Source organism: Agelaius tricolor, unplaced genomic scaffold (assembly GCF_023055355.1).
Source record: "Agelaius tricolor isolate 1412-34295 unplaced genomic scaffold, bAgeTri1.0.p SCAF_1, whole genome shotgun sequence".
Lineage (NCBI taxonomy): Eukaryota > Metazoa > Chordata > Aves > Passeriformes > Icteridae > Agelaius > Agelaius tricolor.
In genome coordinates this window covers 97,428,743-97,445,165 of record NW_027269261.1, presented here as the reverse complement: position 1 = coordinate 97,445,165, position 16,423 = coordinate 97,428,743, and the positions used below count along the sequence as shown (strand labels likewise).

Sequence of the window (16,423 nt, the reverse complement as noted above, 5' to 3'; positions counted from 1 at the left end):
TTATATGCTACTTGGGAATCAACTGTTTGTTTCAGGGATGACAGCATCTATGTTTTTCCCCAGCACTTATTTAAACTCTTCCTCCAAAGAGAAATTGCGCAATTGACGCCAAAAGTGAACTGTTGATCTGGTGGCTTGGTGTGTCAGTGGTAGCTGTGTAACTATTTATATCATGAAACTGAAAGTTTAGAAAGGCGGATTACTTGTATGAAAATCACACTTTGAATTTTCTGCAGTTAAAATTTGATTTTTTGGGATTTGATGTTATCAAATAACAATGATGCAAGATCAAACAGTAGTAAGTTTTACAAAAGGAGATTCAGCAAGTCATCCCCTCATGTAAAAGCACTTGTTCTGATGCTGTCTCCTTTTCCTGTTTTCCCTACATTCTTAAGGAAGCACTGTCTGCTTTAAATGGCTTAGATTTGTCTCCCCATCTCTCTCCTCAGTCAGAACTAGCCCCAGCTGAATAATTGATTTCTTGGTCATGGTGAAGTCTGAAGGACAGGTTTTAAAACTTCTTGAAAGTTTATCCACCCTTTGCTGGCAAGTGGGCCCAGCTTGGAAGCTCACCTTTAGTTACTGCAGTAGTAGTATAACTGCAAGAAAGTGTAATGTGGCCTTTTAAAGGATGTAATTTGTATAACTGGAGACAAATTCAGCCCTGCTAGCTCTCTTTGGGCAACCAATAATCTTACTTTATGTATTAAAATAGTTTTTATATTTACATAGCTTCTCTGAATTTGTTATTTTCTCCCTTAGCTTGCTAAACATTTTCTGTTTTCTTCATTCTGTTTTGTACGATTCATATCAAAAGTTTCTCTTATTTCTCTTCTTATTGGTTAAGTTGGTGTTTCTATATTCCCAATCCTTTTTTCTACTAGCTCTGTAATATTGCTAGAGTTGGTTCTTTGCTATCTTTTCATTTTAAACCCTTTTCCTCAGTGCCTTACGGGCCTACAATGAGTTTCTGAAAAACTGTGTTATTTTCTGAAATGGCAGGGAACATAAGTCTAGCTATCTGCAATTGCTGTGGAACTGTATCACAGGATTACCTTATGTTGTAAAAAAAGCAAAACTTGTTTCACACCGAATTTGTCCTGGTGTGATCTGGTTCTAGGAAGGCTATGCTATAACACTGCTTCCTGGCTATGCATAAAATGTATGTAGATACATAGCATCTTATAAAGGTTATTGTGAGTAATAACTATTCTGAAATGGAGATATTGTTATTAAATTCTTATGATTTTATCAAAGTTGGACTAACATAGCAAGTGTCAATTTTTGGTTTCCTGATTCCTCTTCTTTTCAGGCACACAGGATTTTTATATGTTAGAAAATACAACAGTTGAACTCAGTTATCTTTGCCATAAGTGGAATTATTGCTTTAATTTTTGGACAGGAGTCCTAATTCTAAAAAAGCAATGGGATAATATTTAATACAACATAAAATAATCTATTACTGTTTTAACATAGATTTATCCATTGTCTTGGTTTGAGGAAACTCCAGGACATCCAGTTTTGATACTTAGTTTAAATGGTTCTCATTTGGAAGTTGCTTTTTAAATTAAAAATTCCCCCTAAGATAAAGTACACTTTTTTATTATTATTCCTGTGTGTGCATTATGGTTTCATCAGTGAATCACATAAATATTTTTTCCTGACTTCAGAAAATGGAAAATCCTGATGAACTGGCAGAACTTATAAATATGAATCTTGCTCAGCTTTGCTCACTTCTGATGGCTCTCTGGGGGCAGTTTCTGGAGGTCATTACCTTACAAGAGGAGGTCACAGCTTTGCTAGCACAAGAGCATCACACATTAAGAGTAAGTATTGACCCAGAGACCTTCATATGCTTACTGGGACACATTGTTATGGCAATGTTTATCACAATGAGCCTCCAGATTACCATTTTTCTATTTATATTTTGGAAAGATGGTTAGAATTGTAAAGGGAGCTGTTCCATTTCATTTGTTACCTTGTATATAATGTATAATGTTGCTGGAATATAATGCATAAAACATATTATTTATGTTTATGAACCAAGTAATTCATTGTTCTTTTGAATAAGAAATGCAGTTCAGAAGACAGATTGCAGGATGTGGAATAACATATATTTGTGCAGGCTGATGTACTTTTCTGTGGGAGCCATGTCTTGTGCCCACCCTACATTTTACTTCTCTGCATTTAGGCTGCCTGCTTACATCATAAACAAAGTGTATTTCTTTCTGAATTAAGGATTTATGATGTTAATAAGTTTTGAAAAGTCTTTTACATGGGAATTTGTAAAAGAAGTGTATGTGAAATGATCTGGCACTGAGTGTGTGTGTGTGTGTATCTGTAGTGCTGTTGGTCTGTCTGTGGGTGTGTTGCTCTGGGCTCTCTGCAAGCAGAACCACAGCAGTGCTCTTCCCACAGTGAAATATAACCATGTAAAGCATTACTCTTCCTTGATAAATCCCATTGTTTAGTGAGGAAATCATGGTTGTGGAAATAGCCTGTTATGGAGAATAAATGCAATCTTTCAGAAAGAATGCAAAGGGTTTTATTAGTTCGGTGTGCTAGCATAAGAAAAGTGTCTTTTATTGTCTCTCTATGAATCTTACTTACCTTTCTGTGGGTTTTGTATAAATACTGGAATCCCTCAAGTTAAGGTATGAAACAAGAATACTGTTTCATTTAGCCTGCATTTGCATTCAGCTGCTGGTATGTTAGTGTTTGTAAAAATTTATATTTAATAAAACCAAAAGGAAGAAGTAATACATGAATTTTTACTGCTCCAGAAAAGACACTGCTAATTATTATGTATTTATCTTCTTAAATGTGGTTCTTTTAAAATCTGTGATGTTAGTTATCCTCCTTGGGTCATAAATGCCTTAATTATTGAGTTTTCCTGCAATTGTTTTAGGGAGTATAAATCAAAGTATTTCGCTATACTATAGGAATTGAGATATTGCACATATTAAAAGTATTTCTGTGATGCTTTCCAGTTTGACAAAAATTCAAATAGGAGTTCCCTTCCTATGAAAAAAAAATTAGTATAATTTGATTACACATCTGCATGCCCTGCATCATTATGACTTGCTGTTATGCTCACTCCTTTTGTTACCTCTCACTGTACTTTGCAGATACTCTATAATCAGTCAAAGACTGGAGAGGAGATGGAAGGCATGGGTAATCCTAAAATTACATTTTTACTTAGTGCCTGATAGCAGAAAGCAAGCAGGCTGACTCTGTAAGAATTGCATAATACAGCATTGAGAGGGGATTTTTACCTGAGCCAACTTAGAACCAACAATGTGATATTGCTTCATTTTTAAATGGACAGTTGTTTTCTGCACTCCAAGATTATATGAGTTTGTGTGAATACTTTGCAAATACATGTAATTAAAATATATATAAGAAACCATTGCTCCACTGGGCTTCCCATGTGCAGTAGAGCAGGAACTCATAATCCATAAGTTCAGTAAGCCTTTAAATGAAAAAGAGATGCTAAATTTCAGCCTTTTCTAAGACTGTGTTCAGTTGTTGGTTTTGGACCTTGTTTTGCAGTGCTTAGTATAATAAATTATAACTTTTATTAATAATATCTTGAGAATTTATATTCAGAGGGATTGTATAAACATACCTCAGGAAATCTACATTGATGAGCATGTTCCACTGGAGCCATTATCTGCACATACCAAGTGATGCAGATTTTTTGGTTACTGGATTTAATTGACATTTAAAAGATGATCTACTAATTCTTCTATTTGGAGAATAATGTTGACATTTAGAGTCATGGAATTGTTAGGGTTGGGAAAAAAGACCTTTAAGGTCAAGTCAAACTATCAACCCAGCACCACCACATTCAGCACTAAACCAGATACCCATGTGCCATATCCAGATGTATTTTGAACACTCCCACAGATGGTGGTTCCACCACTTCCCTGGGCAATCTCTTTCAACACTTAACAACTCCTTCTGTGAAAAAAAAATCCTAATATCCAACCTAGACCTCCCCAGCACAACTTAAGGCCATTTCTTATCTTTTCACCTGGGACTTGGAAGAAGAGACCAATTCCCACCTGGCTACAACCTCCTTTCAGGTAGTTGTAGAGAGTAATGAAGTCTCCCCTGAGCCTCCATTTCTCCAGGCTAAAGGTGACCAGCTAATTCTCCTCTTAAGAGACTTAACCTGTCCTTCCTGGAATAAGAAACCTTTTTATTTTGGAAATGGATACTTTGTGTTTGCTACTGGATGCTAAATCTCATTTTATCTTTTCTTCTTGCAATATTTCCAGACTATACCTTCCACAGGAAATTTCTCACTGGGTCTATTTATTAATGAACCCTTTTAGGGAGTGATTACCTGAGTGGTTAAGATACTTGTGTTGAAATACCCCTAGAAAGGCCTGCCCACCTATATTTGGTCAAATGACTTTCCCCCTCTTTGCACAGATGCTTATAAACCAGGTATAAACTGGTTTATAAACTCTTTCTGCTGAAGAGTTGTTCATGTATTGAAATCATTATTTTAAGAATTTTACTTATGTTTACTCTAGTGTTTCACTATTTAACTATTTTCAAATACTTGGAAAAGCACTACATTAAAAAGTGAGGAATACTTTAAAATTGAACATCCATCTACTACATGGATCATACTGATCAACCTGATAAGGTTTACAAATGTATTTTATTGAAAAAAACTGCTCAGAATATGTTATTTTATATTACAAAACATTTGAACACTAAACTAGTTTATCTCTTTATTCTGTAGTGACATCTTCTGGTAGGTCTGAATATAGTCTTCCAAAATTATTTTTTTCAGTTTGATTAGTCCTAAAATAGGGAGCTGTTAACTAAGACCTCTGACTGCTATTTGTAAATATGCAGACACACAATATGTATTCCACAGCAGTTTTTATACACAGTTCTTCTGTTTCCATTGGGAGGACCATAAAAACTATGCCTCTGGGAAGTCTAGAGATTAGGAGTAGCAGCTGCAATTTCCTCCTGCAAAGTCCTTGTGGAGTCAGCCCCAGTCAGTGGTTCCTGCATCATTAGCAGAGCTGGCAGTCCCTCTGGTTCTGCAGAGCCTGGGTAACAGTGTCCTAGCAAGTGCCTCAGTCCTTCAGTAAGTTAAGCACCTATTAAGCATAATAAACTACTGTTGATTGGGGTTCTTTTCTCTCATTAATAAGGACTTGTGTGCTTTAGGAGCTTGCTTTCAACTAATTTTATACTGTTGCTATTCTATGTGGAGCTGTCTGGAGCTGGTATGGAGATTTTCTTCAGAAGCACTGGAATTACTTAACTACAAATGGGATTTATTGCAAATTAAAAACTGCCTTCATCTTCCATGGGAGAGAGTGTGTAGTATTCTAAATATCTACTAGCCATAGAACTCCAGTTACTTTATGTGGTGAAGTGCTCACATGTAAACTCAAAACTACCTTGCTTGCTTCCTGGGAAACATCTGTGTGCCCTTTTCTTGATATATATACCACAGACATCTACTAATTTGGCAATGTTCCTGTAACTATTACCTGGTTGATTAGGATCTTTAATTAATTTTTAAATTGCTTAATTTAAAGTGATTGTGTCCACTTTTTATGATCAAGTGTTCTAAAATCTAGCTTTTAAGCAGTAAAATTATCTGTTAAGTCTACTGTATAACAGTCCCTCCTTCCTGGGGGAAGAGGTGGGGATTGTCTCTGAAAAAAATCATGTATTTGCAAGATAGATGTCTGTTTAGAAAAGCCAGGGGAAAATGCAGCAAATTACTTGGGAACATCAATTCTCCTTCCACATGTGTCTGTATAAACTCATAACAACAAATTCTGAAAGAAAGCAAATTGAGTTCTGGCAAGAGTGGAAGTTGCATTTACAAGTAACTGTTGAATTGTGTGCTTTCTTTTTACTTCAAAGCATGTTCCATGACTATTCAGAGATGATGTTATGACTAAGATTAATTTCAGGTAATACAGTACAATAAATTTTGGGAGGTTGGGACAGGACTTTCAGTTTCTATTGCAAGTTAGAGATTGGGGGTAAAAATGTTTGTGATTTGGGATTGGGTTTTTTCTTTAGTACCTTGGAAAAATTTTTGCTCAGTTCTTGTATTAAGAAAACAAAAAGGTGTAGAAGCTACAGAACTTAATCCAAGTGGTTCTCTCTAAAAGTATAGTGGGAAGTGTATCAGGAGGGAAAATAAACTCCCATGCAAGTGCTTATCTCTGAACAAAATTAATGTGGTCCTGAAAGTCTGATATTTGCTAGTTCATGGACAAGATTTTCAGAGCCATGTTTGTGCTCAGGGTGGGGGCAGATGCTGGGTGAAGCTGAGTGAGAGAGCTGAGGGAACTATGCTGGGGCTTCACACTTGTTGCCAGTTTCACACTGAAAACTCCCACAGTCTGTTCAGGAAGTACCATCATTTAAGGGGAAGACACAGAGTATACTGAAGAAATAAAGGTGTAGGAGGTCAGGAAGTGCTTGATAAATAAATTATTGATTTGGTAGACTAACATGTAATTCTCTAAGTGCGATAGAAATTTTGTTTAAGTTGATAGAACCAAATTAATGTTAACGAACAAGCTGTTGCCAACAACCATTGCACAGCACATTCTCTTTGGTTTGCTTTTTTTAGATGCAGGTAATTTGGCAGTTGCAAAAATAAAATGCATATTGATTGAATTAATATTTATGTAGAATATTGGAAATGGGAGAAATCTTGTACAAAACCTTTGGAGTTTCTAGATACTACATTTTCAGTACATTGATTATGTTTTCAATTGCAGCAAATTGCTGTATAATTGACATTCTCTATTTTAGCAGGTATTTGATGGTAGAATATTGATGGTTTAACACATTTGATGGTAAAAAAATATACTCCCATGTGTTAATAAGTATCACTTCAGTATTGTTTATTGACCTCAAGCATACAATTAAGTCTTTAATACAGTGCTTATAATTGATATACATTCTGTTACTGTCTTCATCATTTCCAGCTGAAATCTTTGCAAACAAAAGATTCTTTTGCACAGTAGTTTACTGTGGGCTAGAGGATACTTACAGAAAGTTTCAAACACTCCTCTACATTTTGACACCGCAGAATATCTAATGGGTTTCTGCTTCTGAAGGTAATACTCAGGCTCATTCAGAAGTGGGAATTGAAGAGTCATTTCCTTTCTTCCAGTTGAAAATTCCAATAGTATTTTTGTGCATTATCATTTGAACCTGATTTGGATGATTGATTTATTGGAAATAAAATTTTCAGCTGGCAGTTGAGTCTAATATAATTCCCAGTTATCCAGAGCACAAATTAAAATTGTTTCAGTCACTAGTCTTGTCTGTGTCACCCATCCAGAATGAACAACTAAAAAAAAGTAACTGTTTGTATTTTACATACAAATGATACATTGATGCATAGGAATGCTGGTGGACTTTTAAAAATTATTTGTAAGGTAAAGTAAGCTCTACCTTCATTTGGATCTTGCAGGTGCGCAGATTTGCTGAAGCATTCTTTTGCTTTGAGCATCCTAGGCAAGCTGCTCTTGCCTTTCAAGAACTACAGTGAGTAGCCTTTGAAATTGCACAGTATATAGCATGTAGTACTGTTACTGTATAGTTTATGTTGTGTAGAAGTAGCATTGCAGAAATACATAAGAAATTAATGAGAAACTTTTGTTCTCAATATAGATTTAAAGTAGCGGTAGTTATATAAGAAGTTATTAAATAATCAAGCTATTAATAGTTAATTAGTAGAAAATATACTAAAATGAATTAAACTGTTGGTAATTTCTGTTAATGTAAAAATAAATAGTTCTGTTTTTTTCATGGAGGACTGCTTCCTTTTTTCAGCGCTCAAAGTCATCTACAGGTGTGTGCAGCTATCAAAAACATTTCCTTCTGCAGTTCTCTTCCACCCCTCCCTATTGAATGCAGTGAACTAGATGGAGATATGAACTCCTTGCCTATTATCTTTGAAGATCGGTATTTAGATTCAATTACTGAAGGTAAACACAGCTCACAGTACAATTTCCTTTCAAGGAAATTAGCAAAATTATGTAAAACTCTAGTATTTTTTATAAATTTCTTGCTGGCTTTAAAGAACTACATTTATTTGATAGAATATGGGGTTTTACTTTAAGTTTTGAGGATGTGTAAAATTCTATAATTGCTAGTGTGTTATAGCCTTACTTATCTGCATAATTTTATTGTAAACATACTTTCTCTTTTCCCCCTTTTTCTGTGGAAGATTTGGATGTACCCTGGTTGGTCGCTCAGAGTGTTCCAAGGGCAGAGTCCAATAAACTGGATAAATTAGAAGCTGAAGAAGGTTTTGTTGCTGGTTTTAGTAGCCCAGAACTGAAAATGAGACCTGCTGGTGCCTCCGTCTTTTGGCATTCAGAAGCTGAAAAGATGCTAACAAAAACCTTCAAAGGGAAAAATGAAGATACAAATAAATCCAAAGCTAAGGTTGCTAAGCTCATAAAAACAATGAAAGCTGAAAACACCAAAAAAGTCGTAAAACAGAACTCAAAGGACTCTGTGGTGTTAGTAGGATACAAATGTTTGATAAGTGCAGCACTGGAAAATGCCTGTAGAAGGTTAGATGGCGAGCCTTCATACAGTGCTAACGAAGGGCTGGACCCTGGAGGAAGTGGAATTCCTTGTGATACAAAGGCCTGCATCAGGCAAATAACTCGAAGAGACCTTCCATTGATGCCATATGATGAAATGGCTGTCAAGACTGATGGTGACCAACCAGGTCCAAGTAGTCCTGTGCACTGTGAAAATGAGGCTATTTTTGATAGACTGACCATCTCCCAGACAGGTTCTGGAACTGTTCAAGCAGATGGTGCTTTACAACACAGAGGTACACTTGAAGATTGTGATGGAGGTCAACCAGCTTCCTCAGGAGTCAGGACAACTGAGGTCAAAGCAAGTAATAAGAATCTTTATGAAGAGGAGAAAGGAGCGGCTCACACTGGATCGTGGGCTAAGTTTCCGCAAGATGAAGAGCAGAAAGAGAATTTGTTGACACCCAATGTTCAGTCTTCAGGATCTGGAAACAAATTGAATTTGGGAGAGCAGGACCCCATGCTTGAAAAGGAAGAGGTGCATGAGAGAAACTGTCAGCATACCAGTGACATCTTGACAAAAATGAAAAGCAATCCACCTACTCTTTCAACAAAAGAAAGTCAAATCTCTGCAAGTGGAGACATGACTAAATTACCAGATGTTAGTGTGACGTATGCCTCTTCTAGATTTTCAGATTCAGGTGTAGAAAGTGAACCAAGTTCTTTTGCAACTCACCCTAACCCTGATCATGTTTTTGAAAATGTTCATGGACAAAGTGCACATAATGGTGAGAGAGCATTTCCTCAGCCTTTACTAAAACCAGACTGTGCAATAAAAAATACAATCGAAAGCCATTGCACTGAGAGTACAAGTGCTGTAAGTGAAATACAGTCATCCCTGACATCCATAAATTCACTTCCTTCAGATGATGATGAGCTGTCACCTGATGAGAATTCAAAGATATCTGTTGTACCTGAATGCCAGCTAAGTGACAGCAAAACAGTATTGGATCTAGGAGCAATTGACTTGACAAAATGTGATGACAGTAAAACATCAAACACCAATTTGCAGCAACAGCTTGTTGTGTGTTCAGGGCACTTGGATAACAAAACTCCGTCTATACATTCCTCACTCTCAGGAAAAAAAGATTTGTTACACTTGGTTGTTTCAGATGAGGACACGCCTACAGATGTGGAAAGTTACAGCCCACAAACAGGCCCTGGCACAACCTGCAAGGACCCTCAGGACCTTGAAAGGCCTCCTAGAGCTACAGAAGAAACAGTTAAGTTGTATTTGGAAACAACTTGTATGGGTGAGCCATCTGCTGTTTCAGGTTCTTCATCTGTAAATGCAGCAGTTAAAAAAACAAACAAAGGAAAACATAATGAGCCCTTACAACTAAAGGGCACAACTGAAGAACTGTCAGGAGCTAAAAGTGAAACTGGTACAGATAATCCTTCTCCAACTGGTAGTGCTGACATGGTAAAGCAAGGGCTTGTTGAAAACTATTTTGGCTCTCAAAGCAGCGCAGATATTTCAGATATTTGGCCTATGAACAAGAGCAATCCTGTTAGCCCTCAAAAGGAAGCATATGAAAAACAAATTATTTGTTCTTCCCAAGAAGATGAGGAAGAAGAGGAGGATCAAGAAATGATTGAAAATGGGTATTATGAAGAAACCGATTATAGTATATTAGATGGAGCATGCAGTGCTGACCAGGATCATGGCTTAGCAGGAGAGAGAGTCCTGAGATCTGAAATGATTGACAGTGGACACCTGCAAGACATAATGACTGTGCCCCCTGTCTGTACTCCTGGCTGTTTGTCTTTCCCTTCTTCTCTAAGAGACTCTCCCTGCAATGTTACCTCTTCTTCAAAGAACAAATCTGATGCAATTACACAACAGCCAGGCAGCACATCCTACAGCTCAGCTTCAGCTGTTTCCTGGTATGAAAGCTCCCCAAAACCTCAAATGTTAGCGTAAGTGATTGTTTTAAAACAAGCTTTTTACTTTTAGAAATTATGTTAATATAATAGAGAAGGGGAAAAGAAGCATGGTTGGGCTTCTGGGTAGAATGCCCCAGAACTGTGGCTTGTGGATTCAGCATGCCCAAGTAACAGCTTGTTCTAGATGTTCAGATAAAAAGTGTCTTAGCACTACACTTCTATGAGTTATCTTGTAATTTCATGTGGCTTTAAAAACAAGCAAAACAGGATTTTTCTTTGTTATGTTTAAAAAATAATCATCCAGCTGAAGAATGATGTTGTAAAAAATGTTATGCTATTGAGCATAAAAATGGTGTTTTATGAAATAGGAATTGTTAAAATAGCTAGCTTGGCAAAATATGCTTTGACTTTAAAAACATTGTGTAACTGGTTGTCCATCAGATTAGTTAAGTGAAGCAAATGTGTAATGCAAGCTATGGTAATGGCCTTATTTTTAAATCTTAACTTCAAATATCAAAAATGTAACACCTCAGAGACCATAGTGCTCTAAATTACACTGCAGTTTGGAGACCAGGAAAGCCAAATTTAGAGGAATGTCAGGGATCCCAGATTGTACCTCTTCTTGCTGTAAACATAGGAGTTTCCCTGATAAACTCCTGCTGCTACATAAACATGTGAAGTAGCAGTTTGTGTGTTGTATTGGATGTAAAATGTTGCTATGAGAGAAAATTTAAAAGAGAGGTAGAAACAAATGCTGAGCAGGTGGAAGAGATAGAAGACCAGATAGTTTGTGAAAAGCAGCTTGAGAACAGAAAGGAGTAAGCAGTCAGGTGGAGGAAAACAGGTTAGAAATGGCAAGAAAAGTAGCTTCTGAAATGCTGTATGGTGGTACTGGTGTGCAATGAGAAAGATGAAGAGCAGAGACTACTCAGGCTGTTCTGTAACAATAAAAGGGAGCTTGGAATAAAATCAAGGACTTGGCTGTAGGAAAAGCAGAGTCTCCTGGAATATGAGATAACTGTGAATCCAGAGGGTATGGTCTGCTCCATAAAGAACCACCCTTGGTGTGTTCAGGAAACATGCCTTGAGTGCAAACTCAAGTAGCTTCTGTTGCAGAGTGATAAGAGCAGCTGTCAGCAGTGGTTTCTGTTCAGGCTGACTTCATTGAGGCCTCCTCCTGCCAGTTAGTGAGGAAGGAGCTAAAGATAAAGCAGTGAAAACAGAGAATAAAAGGGAGAATGGGAGGGAAGCAGTGAACAGGCAGAAGAGGATGGGGTACAGCATGACACCGTGAGGGATCATGCAGAACAGATGGATTAAGGAAGCATAGGAAAGCATAAAGCTTTATGTGCTGCAGGGAAACTGATATGCAGTTAGGAAGGCCATGCACAAAAACTAAGCAAAGTGGAAGAAAGGGAGGAAGAAACCCAAGGAGCTCCTAGTATGTGAGGATCTCAGCTATTAAAAACCTTATAGTGTATGCCTTCATGGAATAGGTAAAAGATCAGAAGTCTGGATCTGGCTGTTTTGGAAGCAAGTGTCAGTTTTTCAGCCTACCTCAGGAACCTCATGGTGAGACATTACAGCACTGACTCCAGCTCTCTTCTGACCTAAGCAATAGGCTTGGCAAGAATTATCAAAAGTCAGTGAAAATCTTAATCTTGACTTCCAATTGGTTATAATTCCTATAATTTTTTTATTGTGTGGAAACAAAGCTGTTGCTTGCTTAAGACCACAATGAACACATCATTAGTGGTTTCAGAAATACTTGAGAGTTTGCACAGATGAGAAGAGAGTAGAACTTGAGATATGGTTTTTGTTACAGAGGAAAAGGGGCTGTAGGAATCTGCAGTAAAAATGTTCTGAGGAAATGGCTTATTTTGTGAAAATAGTAATTTGATAAATATATTTTCCTTTGTATTAATTACATAGAATACAAAGCAAAATGACAGTAGAAAACTGTATCTTGGAAGACCCCACATTTATCTAGCAATAGTAAATGTAAAATAAGTATTTTTTTTCCAGTTTCCTACAGGCTAAAGAAGAATTGAGGCAACTTAAACTTCCTGGATTTATGTATAGTGATGTTTTCAAACTGGCTTCTTCAATACCTTATTTCAGTATGGAAGATGATGAGTGTTCAGAAGAAGGAGTACATCTTATAGTTTGTGTCCATGGCCTAGATGGTATGCTGGGAAATGTGATATTGTACAAGAGAGCAGTTCAGATTACCAGTGAGATTTCGCTTTGGTCATTCAAACTCTGAACTGAACACCTGAAATAGGTTCAGTGGGGGGAAATGGGAATCTGACATTGTACTGCTACATTTGACAATGTATTCCATAAAATCTTTTTAATTGAGAATTTTCTGTCTTTAATAAAACTTCCCTGCACATAAATCTGTTTAATGCTATGGTTCACATCAGGTGCATCTTTCAGTTTTTTATGTTGTAAAGGAATTTGTCCATGTTGTGGTATTAGAATGGAGTTACTGACAAAACTGTTTTCTTTATAATTGCTGTCTTGTCAAGAAAAATGAAATATCTGTATCTTGTTAGGAAATAGTACATGTTAAAAACACAGTCAAGTGTTTATGACGTTTTAAAAGGTTAAGTCACTGAATCACAGTGTGGTTGAGGGTGAAGGGGATCACTGAAAATTGTCTCATTCAACTTCCTTGCTCAGAGCAGAGTCTACAGCAGATTGCCCAGGATGCAACCCAGCTGGGGTTTTGAGTATTTCCAAGGACAAAGATTCTACTTTGGTAGAAGTGAGAAAAACATCTTTTTAATTGAAAGGGTTATAAAAGTTTAAGTAGCTTGAATATATTAATCTGCTTTTAGTTCAAAGCATAAATGTATATTAAGAAACAATAGCCCCTCTAGCTTTTGTGCATTTTTGAGACACTTCTTAAATTAACAATGTAAGGAAACACAAGAGGGCAGTAGAATAGAGTATTGGACTGCACCGACACTGCACAGGCACCTTCTTCATTTTTCAAATTCCTAAGTTAAAAAAATAAAATAACAGCATAGTTTTTCTTTCCTCATTTGGGGAGAAAGCAACCTTTGTTAAGTACTTTTAAAAACAGGACTCAGAGGTATTCCCTCTTACTAGTGTAGATATTCTCATGCTATTGCATGTAGAAGCAGCACAAAAGTTAACTTGACCAAGAAGCCTGTTGTTAAAAAAACATGTGTTTGAAGCCTTAGGAAAGTCCACATGGTTAGAATTTTCTTATGAAATGGCGATCTTATATTTCCTATATCTTATATTTCCTATAAATGACAGGTGTAAATAAAAATCCTGAAGACAAAAAAGGCTCCCCTGTCTTCAAAAACATCCATGACTACTGATGTGGAAAAATCTTCAGGATGCTAGTTAAACTAGCATTTGTTGTTTTGGGTACCACAGTATCTAAAAGTATCTTAATCTGTTGATAGTTCACTCTGCCTTTTCATTTTATGAAATACTCCTTCACTGAATTCTTTAAGCTCACTTTGAGTTCTTTAAATTGCTTTATCAAAATTAATTATGTTTCCAAGAATGTAATGTTCACAGTGCTAGGTATCAGTTGGAGGCTAAGACAGAATCAAACAAGACTTCCTACATCCTTGCTTTTTTAAAAGTGTTTGCATCAAATGTCATTTTCATACACCATTTTGTCACTTAATTTGACATTGTAGTTTATCTTTCAAAGTCTTACTGAATTTTAATTAGGGCTCAGGCTATAATTAACCGTGTTTAAATATAAAGCTGTGCCAGAGATTGATTTCAGTATTCTGAGTGCTTTTATTGCAAGTTAACTTTGCAGAATCCAACTCTTGATTGTTTTTCTTTTGAAGGTAACAGCGCAGATCTAAGATTAGTGAAGACTTACATTGAGCTAGGGCTGCCTGGAGGAAGAATTGAATTTCTTATGTCTGAAAGGAATCAGGTATTTGCCAACTAAAAAAGAATTTTTGTAAAACTATGAACAGTGTAAACCTTCAGAGATGTTTATTTAATTGCACTACTGTGATTACCACATTTTGTGTATTTTTATTGTATTCTCACAGAATCCATGATTTGATCTGTGCCTTGTGTCAAAGTAATTACAAAATCTTGTATGGTATTGAAGGTAAATATTTTAAGGGGTAACATTTGTGACTACCAATTTGTTGTGTGTACTGTGTCTCCTAAGTTCTCAGCATAAGCAGTTTGGATTGTGGATAAAATATGCTCAATACTAGTGGTAAAAATGGTAATAGTGAAAACTGGTGTGGCAAGAGGGGAGATGTGTTATTTCAGAGGATCTAAGAAATACAAAATTCCTGCTGCTTTTTCTTTTGTCAGCATTCTGCAAGATCTACATCATAACACTGAACAAATATCAAATTACCTCTTGTGTTAACTTTTTGTGAATTTTATTATTTTCTTATGAATTAAACTTGCCAAAGCACAAAAGACCAATTTTTACTTTTTGTCTGTGTGTATGTGTGTATTACATATTGTATTAGACATACTTCAGAGATGAACTAGAACAAAGTCTTGTCAGTGGCTCAAACAAAAGCTTCATTAAGTGCACTAGCATTTTGCTGGCAGTAGCTGCTGGGATGCTTTGTGAAACAGGCTGGACAGGCACCAAGCCAGGCTTGTTCTTCTCTAGCCCTATAGTTTGTGTCAGTCAGCAGCTGTGAGACTTTCTGATTTGTGGATTCCACTGAGACCAATGAGCCTAATAGTTGCTGACAGACTTTTTCTCCTTAATGTTGGCTGATTCTTTTTGAATCTTTTTACTTCTGTATCCATAGCATACAGTTGAGATTTATTCTGTGGTTTGTATACATTAGTAATTCACTTGCAAACAAGGAAATTGAAGTAATTTACCTTACAGTTTGTTTTGGAAAAAATACTTGATAATCATTCCTCATTCACTGCTTCAGTTTTTATAAAATTTTTTTTCACATATTTTATAAACAAGTACAATTTCTCTCTCAAGAGGCAACTGAAGAAACTTAGTCCATTTATTATTTCTTACAATTAGATGTGAAAAGTTTCTGTTCTTCCATGGTACCCTTCCTGGCCCACTTGAAACTTCTTGTCATTTAAATTGAAAGATCAGAACTAGACAGGGCATTTAAGATGCTTTTTGCACTACAGACTGACAAAATGCTATATTGCTATTTTCTTTCCTTGCTTTCCTGACATGCTGATTATATGCAACACAGACATGTAGATTATTGTTTGCATATACAGTTAGGGGTGGTTTTCTCTGTGTAACATTTGTTTGCATTTCTTGCCATTTTATCACCCAGGCATGCAGTACTGTAAGATTCTTGTGAAATTCTGGTTGGTTCTAGATTTGACTACTCTGAATATTTAGTTTTGTCTACAAACTGATTTTTCATCTCCTTCTTTCCTTTCCCAGATCATGTACCAATATGTTGAACACTACAGATTTTAGCACAGATCCTTTGGAACTTGTGTTGAAAAGTTCTAGGCAGGCTTTGCCTATCTCTTGTAATTTCTTACTGCTGATCATTGGGGAGAATCAGCTATGAACTGAGGAAAAGGCCTTAAGGAATTTGTTTGTTTGTTTGTTTAATTTTGAATAACTGGTATTACTGTAGACCGCTGTTGCAGTAATTAACTCATCTCTGTTTCATGGACAGTGTGATATAATTCTGAATATGCAGCTTGGTTCTTTCACTAGAGCTAATCTTAAGTGTAGAGAACAGCTTAGAAGTAAGGCTGGGTGTGTAATGTTAAGATTTGTTTTGGTGTTTTAAAAGAAAGTAGTCTTACAGTAAAATGTGTATCACTTTATGCCGTGTTACAAGAAAATGACATGAAAAATTTATAATAACTAGCTGTAGTGTTTGTATTCAGAGTTAATATTGATGCTTTTATTTGTGTGCTGTTGATCA

The 16,423-nt window shown here is 36.3% G+C and overlaps 1 protein-coding gene across 2 annotated transcripts in view; it reads left to right on the top strand.

Annotated features, from left to right (window-relative positions):
- Positions 1–16,423, top strand: part of FAM135A (family with sequence similarity 135 member A) — a 79,758-nt gene that overhangs the window by 51,408 nt on the left and 11,927 nt on the right. For both annotated transcript variants that reach the window (XM_071445081.1, XM_071445076.1), the window contains 6 exons: positions 1,671–1,826; positions 7,484–7,557; positions 7,846–8,000; positions 8,243–10,547; positions 12,540–12,700; positions 14,360–14,451. In XM_071445081.1, coding sequence (XP_071301182.1) covers positions 1,671–1,826; positions 7,484–7,557; positions 7,846–8,000; positions 8,243–10,547; positions 12,540–12,700; positions 14,360–14,451 — 2,943 coding nt within the window. The remainder of the gene's footprint in view (positions 1–1,670; positions 1,827–7,483; positions 7,558–7,845; positions 8,001–8,242; positions 10,548–12,539; positions 12,701–14,359; positions 14,452–16,423) is intronic.